The 8,727-nt window shown below is 46.2% G+C and overlaps 1 protein-coding gene across 1 annotated transcript in view; it reads left to right on the top strand.

Moving 5' to 3' along the window:
• The window catches only part of TNN (tenascin N), a 28,853-nt gene extending 20,633 nt beyond the window's left edge, over positions 1-8,220 (top strand). The window contains 9 exon segments of the mRNA XM_005231611.3: positions 279-542; positions 3,031-3,161; positions 3,684-3,808; positions 4,657-4,707; positions 4,709-4,799; positions 5,370-5,466; positions 6,166-6,330; positions 7,020-7,183; positions 7,787-8,220. Of these exon segments, the coding sequence (XP_005231668.2) occupies positions 279-542; positions 3,031-3,161; positions 3,684-3,808; positions 4,657-4,707; positions 4,709-4,799; positions 5,370-5,466; positions 6,166-6,330; positions 7,020-7,183; positions 7,787-7,981 (1,283 nt within the window). The 3' untranslated portion in view covers positions 7,982-8,220.
• The last annotated feature ends 507 nt before the right edge of the window (positions 8,221-8,727 follow it).

Genomic DNA, 8,727 nt, shown 5'->3' on the forward strand with positions numbered 1-8,727 from the left:
AATCATTCTTCCCTGTATCTCTGCTTGATGATACTTAGGAGGCCTCTGTCTGAATATGGCCATGTCTCAGTGCCTTACTTTGTCTTACTCCAGTTCTGCATTGTCAATAGCAAGTGTGGTGATCAGCTACTGAGATCCAGTAAAGCTACAGATGGGTTAGTCCATGTCATCCTTTCCTTCCTGAGGGTAGGGTCATGGGGCTTTAGAAAACAAAAGCTTTAAAGGGAGCATGTGTCTTTTAATTACCCGCCTTTTCTACTCTGCGCTTTATTTCTTAGAAATGGACAGTCCCAAGAATCTGATTAGTGACGTCGTGACAGAGGACTCGGCCACCATCTCCTGGGACAACGTCCAAGCTCCCATAGACAGGTATATGGTAAGCTACGCTTCTGCTGATGGGGACACCTATGAAATAGAAGTGAGGAAGGACAGAAGCACTACCACCTTGGCAGGACTGAAATCAGGCATGAAGTTCCCTATCCATCTCTGGGCAGAGCTGGGAAGCAAGCAGAGCAAGAGGGCAAGCCCTGACACACTGACAGGTAACTGTGGGCAGAAGTGAAAGGAAACAGGGTAGAAGGGACCCTACTCTCTTATTATTCTGTGTTTCATGATCTCCCTTTGCATTACTGGGTGATGAAGATGCACAGTGGTAAACCCATTCTGGAGATAAATGTGTAAGTATAGGCTACTATAACAGACTGCTGCTATAGATGATTATAGAAAAAGCAGATGTCGTCATACAAGAGTGATGACAGCTGATGGTACCCAGCTTATTTCGGTAGTCCTTAATCAAAAGCATGTAGTGCTTCATGTGCTGCTATCAAGCCTAACAATAACAGAGGTTTAACAACCAAAGTTAAACCATTTTAGAATCGCGCACAGTTAAAAAGAATGGCCTGCCCTTTGACTACTAACCTTAGACTGGGCCTTGGAGACTGCCAAACAGGCTTAAATCTGTCCTGTTCAGTCAGCCATAAGGATTATGGTGTACTGGGAACATGTCAGGGTCGTTCCAGATCCATTGCCTTTGCTAATGTACTTTTTCTTAGTTTATGAATCAAGCTGGTGCGAGTCTCTTGAGGCCAAGAGACTGAACCTATCTGGAACTAGAAATGCAAGCAGAGTTTCTGCGAACTGAAATGTTATGGTGGGGTTTCTTAACTGGAATGAAAATGGAGACACTCAAGTGAAATGAAATTTCTGGGAGAGGGAATGCTTTAAGCATTGGTGTAAATATTTTTGAAATACCTGCACTAAAAACCCTCATGTATTCTTTTTTTTCTTTTTTTTTCTTTCATCTTTTTTTTTGTGTGTGTGTGTTATATTTCCAAAAGTAATGACACCTCTGCTAAAATAATACAGGTACGGAGGGGAAAAAAATCCTCCAAACAACATTTTCTTACACAAGGTGAATGCTGATTATTCCCTAGCGTTAAACCCGGCTGCAGCAGCGCCCATGGAAACTGCGGGCCGGCCTGCAAGAGCAGCGCTGTGTAAGGCCGCCCTTCCCACCCCTTGCTTCTCGTCGTGGATTTGGTACCTTTTAGCTCCCTCTTCTGTCCAGCGGGGGCTACACACGTAGTGAGCTACTCCGAGGTGTCTGGGTCGTTTTACTTTAGCAATTGTGTAGCGGTCTCCCAAATGAAGCATAAGTTCATTAGATATTGAACTAATGCTTAAATCATTAGCCTATGGCCTTCAGTTATAATGCATAGCCAGTGTTTTAGACACGGTGCTGTGTGGATCTTGGTGTCACTGTCCCTGTTGTTCTTGTATTTGGTGGTTTGATTTCTTCTTCTCTGCCTTGTTTTTTTTTGTTTTTTTTTTTTTTTAAGCGGTAACTCGATGCTTGAGGAGTGCAGCATTTCCTGGGAGAAGGCGTGCTGCTCCACTCATTTATCTAAGACAGACGTTGCTTGTCCTTGTTCTTTCGCTGTGGCTTTTAACAACTGTAGAATTTCACTGATGTGTTATGATTGTTGTTACGCTTATCCTTGTAGCACTCTTCAAGGTCTGGGAAATGTTGTGGCCTGGTTTATATGGAGAAGAACTGAATCAATGGACAATGACATGTCCATAGTCTCCCAGGGAGGTTTGTGGAAGAGCAGGGAATTTAGATGAATTATTTAGTTACCGTTTGCTATAAACTCAGGTGTACTTCAGGGTTGGAGCACTCTTCGCTGAAGGCCAGCACTGCCCACCAAGAACATTCTCTCTAAAACCTGGAAAGCCAGACAAATCATACTCTTTACATTGTTTTCCTTAACACGTTCCCAAAATATATAGAATATAGCAAGCACTGGATGAAAATTAGGGAGAGGCTGCTTCTATTGTTATTATTTCCAACTGAACTTTAGAAATAGTTTTTATCCTAAGGGAAGAACTGCAGCCCTGTTGTGGGTATTTCATAAGATACTTTTTGACAACTGCTGTGATCTGGCATTGCATAAAAATAATTCTGTTTGGGCAGTCTGACTGCACAGGAGAAGTCTGGCTAAGCCCTTGATGTCAGTGAGGGAGCTGGTGTCCCATATACAGCACAGACCAAACTGTAAAGCTGTGGGTTTCCTTGTATTCCTGCACTTGCTAAAGAAGGCTGAAGTATGACAACAATGAAACCTGTGAAGTCATTCTTTATCTGCAGTAGGGCGACAAGGTGTAGGGGCTCTCAGCAGGGCACACTAGGACCATGCCCCAGGATTGAGGCATAGAGCTCAAACCTGACCTGTCTGTGAATGCTCCTCAGAGATGAGCCTGATGGAAACTTCTCAAACAGGCATATCAGGAGCTCCTGGGTCCTGTACAGTTGAGCCAATTGCAGGGCTCACAAAGCATCCCAGACCAGATCCATAGCAGGCCTTGCCATGTTTGGTCCAGGCTCCTGCTGCTTTCTGGCTATGAAGGTCACTGGGTGACTTCTGTACTTCCCCATTGACAGGATCAGGTTTTGAAATCTCAGCCCAAGCCCTGCACTGCCGTTGCCGTCTTTCATTGATGCAATGGGACTTGAATTTTATTTTTCAATAGAGATTCATCCTCCCAAGAACCTCCATGTATCAGTTGTGACTCATTCTACTGGTGTGGTTACCTGGACTCCTCCTGCAGCACAGATTGATGGCTACGCTCTGACCTTCCAGGGTCAAGACAGCACAAGTAAGGTACAGTGAATTCTTCAGTCTTGCAGACCCCACCGAAATCACCCGGTGATTATGGGCTCTGCCAGTTGGGTCTTGTGGGTATATGGACCACAAGAAAACAATTTTGAGGGCGAATCTATGCTATCCACAGCCCAGGGAGGGAGAGCTTAAGGAAGGAAATGTGTTACTGTCAGGAGTAGAAGCTGTGGAGGGACTTTGACAGTGGAATGCCTCTTCCCAACAGATCTCTGGGTGCAAAGAACATTTGCTGCTTCACTTCACTTTTCTAACTTATTAGCTGGAAGGGCAGCACTCACCAGGGACAGGGTATCCTCAGTGTCCCAACAGTGTTTCCTGAGACCTTGCCCGGAACTTTCCTTCTGAGGAGATGGCCTGACTGCATGTTTCAAGGATATACAGTGAATGTGCCTGTCTGAACCCTACGAGAAGAGCCTGTAAATGCATATGTAGTATGAGGCACTGTTTGGAAAAGCTAAATGCCGTTCAGAGTTGGGTTGACCTTTGATCTGTTTTATTTGGCAGGAAGTACAGCTGAGTCCTGGCAAACAACCGTTTGTGCTAGAAGGACTGGAATAAGGAGTGAGGCATGCCATCTTTTTGATGGCCTATAAGGGAGATCACCAGAGCAGAACAGACAGTACCTTCTCAGCAGGTAGGAACTGGCCTTAGGTGTTGCACTTTTCCCTGTGCTCTGCAGTTGTTGTGCTTTATGGTGGAGGTCAGCCATGGAGTTCATGTTGTACAGATGCACTGAGGAACTATGTGATCATAAGCGAACCATCCAGCAAATCAATGATGTGTCTCCTGGCTGGGTGTCTAGTCTAAGCCACGCCATCTGGAGGCTTGGAAACACAATGGGATGGCGTGAATGAAGATTGCCCATGCTGGTCAGTGCTGCTGGCAAACCTCACTAGCCAAGCACAGGACAAAGCCTGCTGGTGAGCTGCCAGTGGGCAGGAGAGATGATGACATGCTAGAGATCTTTCTGCACCATCCAGTAATGGTAGGGCACAGATCTTTAAGTACTTTCGTGGCATTGGGTAGCTGCCGAGGTTGTTTTCGAAGGTCAGGAAATGAGGAAATGCACACTAGAATGGCAGCAAATCAAACAAAACCTCATGCCAGCTTGCTGTGGGAGCCTCTTTTACTGTGCTAGTGCCCACAGGGGTTGTCCATTGTGGGCAAATTGTGAAATGCAGAGAAACTGAAGTCCCTGTTTGCTGACACTCCCACCTTCACAAACAAGGGCTCCTTCTCCTGTATTTCCTGTGGCCCCTGGGGACCCCATCCATGTGTCAGCTCCCAGGTGGCGGGAAAGGCTGCCAGCAGCAACCTGCTGATGCAGCTGGGCACTGTGTGAGTGTACAGTGGGAGCTGCTGCATTCTTTACATCTCTTCCAGTCCTGTTGTCCTTAGGAGATTCCTAAGGGTGTGAAATGCCTCCTCCAGCTCTATGGCCTGCTTTGCTGGTGTGAAGTTTTGCCCTCCCTGTTCTCACTGTTACCTTCCTCTACCCGTATCCAGCAGGCTGCAGTCAGAGACAGCAGAAGTGCCTCCAGCAGCACGTACACCATTTACCTGAATGGGCATGGCAGCAGGCTGATGCAGGTGTACTGTGACGATGGAGGTAGATGGATAGTCAGTGATTCTCTGCACCTCTTCGGTTTTTTTTGCCCACATAATCAAGTGGACTTGGTACTGATGTTAGCTGAGGCTCCTTTTGCTCTACTGTGCTACTATGTTTCAGCTCTTTCTTGATGGAGTGACATGTTTTAGGAAGGGTGGTGGATGCTGATCTCAGGCTGTTGGTAGGAATGATGTGGGAAGCTAAATGACTCAAAGGCTTTTTCATTGTTTGGTTGTGGATGCTAAGTCCCTCTGATTTTGGTGAAGTTTAGAAACCCAAATGTCTGGTGTATCTTGTCTCTAAGTCTCTTTTGTCTAAACTTTTAGATCACATTCAGGCATTTGTAGAAAGTAAACTGTAAAATTTACACAACTAAATATTCACCCCAGCGCTTCTGTGCAGTCAGAAAATGGAAATGGATTCCTGTGCATACCCTGCGCAGGTGCAGTGTACCATCGGGTAGAGCTGTCTGTTCCTGAATGTGTCACCTTTTCATCTGCGTCTGAATCAGGATGAGTATTTCTGATCTCTGTCTTCTTTGTATCTCCTCAACCTGTCATGAACTCACACTTACTTTGCAGGTGTTTCAGAGGCAGAGCAGTGGCCGGGTGGGTTTCTACAAACGCTGGGAAAATTATGTGGAAGGTTTTGGAGATCACACTGGGGTATTTTGGCTTGGTACGGTACACGGGTGTGACTAGTGAAGAGCTGAAGATTAGCTTTGTAGAAGCACTTAAATGCTGAGCTATCCACTTCCCGCCCCCCCCCAAGCCTGCAGTCTTGAACTGTCAGCTTTTGTGTCTTCCTTAGAAATGCTAATGAAGTATTGAGGGATCTCTAAAGGCCCACTAAGTATTTCTATTGACATCTTTGGGCTCTGGAGAAGTCCCAGAGCAAGCCAAATTCTGGAAAGGTTTATTTCAGGCTCGGGTGTTCCTAGGAGAGGGGAAATAAGGAAATTGCATTTGTGAAAATGCTAAGACCAGCATACTACAAAAAACTTGGTGTACTTGGTCATTTTTTGTCTGTCCTGTTAGTGAACTCTCTGTGGATCAGAAAATCCAGCACTAAATAGGTCAAGGTCTTTAGCGCAAGGGTCTTTAAATGTTCTGGGAAAAATAATGTTGCACTACAGCCAGTCTTGTGTTGGTTTAGGCTGTTTGATTTTTTCTGATACTGCTGCCTCTTGCCAGAAAATGAGATAAGACAGCATAAACTTGGCAGAATGTCATGACAGCATCAAGCAGGGAAGGAGGGAGGCAGGAAATAGCCGATTTAACCAAAATGGCTACAGGGTAAGAGTCTAGGACTGCAAAGGTTAACAAGCTTTTCCCTTTACAGAGGTTTTTTTGTTTTTGTTTTTGTTTTTCCTTCTAGGTCTTGACAAGCTGCACAATCTCACAAGCAGCAGCTCCATCCGCTATGAGCTCCGGGTGGATTTGCAGACAGCTAGTGAATCTGTCTGTGCTGTCTATGACTTCCAGGTTGCCTGGAGCAGGGACAGATAGAGGCTGTCAGCGGGGAATTACAGAGGCAATGCCGGTGAGGAGTGCCTTGTACTTGTGCTGTCTCTGCTTGGCACAGGGACGTGAATCTGGGACCTCTGTATTTGTTTTTCCAGTAGTGTGGGAGCTCGTTAGGTCAGGTTAGAGCAGATGTGGTACCCTTTGAGGAGAGAAGCCTGGAAGTCCTAGGAAGACGGAGGAGAGTGTGCCCACAGGCCCGTCTCCTCAGAAGATAGGAGAAACAGTTGCTTTTCCATGGGGAAGAGAGGGTGCTCTAACCCAGTGAAACGCCAGCTGAGAAGGCAGAACGGGAAGCATTTCCATGAGGTAACCTATGCTGACTCGGGAGCAACTTCTGGGGCTTCCCAGGTGAGAAGTGCAAAGAAAGTGGCTTTTGTTCCAGATGGGAGTTTGCCCAGCAGCAGTAGCCATCTTGGTGCTGGCTTCTGCCACTGGTAGGTCCTTACCATTGCCATTGTGTCCTTGGTCTTCCACTTAATGCTTTAATATTCTCTTGCCATAAGGTTTAGTTCTTCAGCTGGGAGGATCCGGCCCTAGGATATGCCCTCTAATAGCAGCCCTCTAGAAAGTATTGTCCAGATCTATGCTGTGCTGTTGCTTTTCCCTTGACAGGCTTGCTGTGTTCTGCCTGAAGGGTGTATAAGCCCTTAGGCTGAGCAACTGCAGTGTCTTACTCCTATTCATGTCTTTCATCCCTTCCCTTAGGGGATGCAATGACCTACCACAATGGCTGGATGTTCACTGTGTGGGACAGAGACAGTGATGTGGCTCTCAGCAGCTGTGCTCTGACACACCGTGCTGTGTTGTGGTACAAGAACTGCTACTTGGCCAACCTGAATAGGAAATATGGAGGGAACAAGCACAGTGAGGTGAGCAGCAGAGCTCTGTGTGGTGGTTAACTCTTTTCCCTAGCCCTGAGAAAACACATGCGTGGGATGTCCCTCCTTGGAGCAGGAGAGATTGCCCAGGCTATCCTAAGTAACTTCATTTGAAGGGAAAATAATCCATAAAGAAACTTCCAGCTCTTATTCTGTCCTCCCTGGATCCAGAGGATTTGAGCGCATAGCTCCCTTATTCTTGTAGGCAGAGATACTTGATGTTGAGCTGCCTTGATTTCTGAGGGGAGCACATAAAAGAACAGTCACTAGGAGACACAGTGGGATGCTGGCTCACTGTCTCATGTAGCCTGTGCCTTGGCTTTCAGTGCGTGCTTTGGTGTGCATCTCATTGTACAGGCTTATTTTTTGATTTGAAGATGACTCAGTCCTGTTGTGTTCCAAACTGGATAGAGATTTGATTTATATTAGGAGTGTTTGGAAGACTGGTTATAATTACAGTCAAAATCTGGTAAACAATAGCGTCTCTGTTTATTGGAGAGTTAAATGGTATTAGAGGGGGGACAGTAGTGGTAGACTCTTAACACCTGGTCTGGGTGCTTTAGTAATAGAAATTCCATGGGTTTTTTTTCCCAGGGCATGAACCGGGAGCCATGGAAAGGCCATGAATTCTCCATCCTTTTTACTGAGATGAAGATCCATCCTCAGTCTTCCAGTAATAAGCCAACCATGGGGAGGAAGAAGAGGTCCGTATCGGGGAAGAGGAACAAGATCAGGGCTGAACTCTGTGAAGGACAGTACCCAAAGATTCAGTATTTCTTAACAAGTTAGATTCAGACAGCTTTCTCCAATACATTGGACACAATCGCTGACCAGCATGCCCCCAGAGATTGCATCTGCAGCCTAGCCTGCTTCCAGCCTTTGGAGCTCTTGGTGGATGGTCTGTTAGAGACTGGGAGAGGGCTTGTGGGGAGCATCCCTGTAGCTCCCCTGACTGGCTAAACACAAAGACCTGCTCGATCCAATGTATGCACCTTCTATGAACTTTACATAAAACAAGCTTTAACACATGTTGTTCTTTCTTAAACCCCAGGCTGCTGACTCCTCTTAATTCTGTCCTTCTCTCAGGTGCCATCTGCTTCAGACTTCAAAAAAATTAAATTCGAACCCACTAAAAAATAACATCCCCCTAATTTACATCAGAGAGCCCTTTCCTGAGATTGTCCCCTCTCCCTGCCTTGGTCTGTGGGTGGTCCTCTTTTCCTTTTTGCCTCATCATTTGGGGCACATTCCCTACTCTTCCTGCAGTCAAAGAGCTGAGTTTTGGGAAATGTCAGGCTGCTGGCAAGGCTCGTTAACCCAAGTGAGGTCTGTAGTCTGGGTTCCTCAACTTCCAGTATCATCTAATCTCCAGGTTAAAATCCTGCTTTCTATTTTGCTTGTGTCTTCTTGTCTCCCAGCCCAAAGAAAAGCCTGAGAAGACATGCAGTAAATTAATGTTTACACTCCTGGGCAAGGCCCAGAAGAGGGTGAGTGCAAGGGCTATACTCCTCCAATCCTCTGCTTACCATTCCAAA

The sequence above is a fragment of the Falco peregrinus genome, chromosome 10 (assembly GCF_023634155.1).
Source record: "Falco peregrinus isolate bFalPer1 chromosome 10, bFalPer1.pri, whole genome shotgun sequence".
NCBI lineage: Eukaryota > Metazoa > Chordata > Aves > Falconiformes > Falconidae > Falco > Falco peregrinus.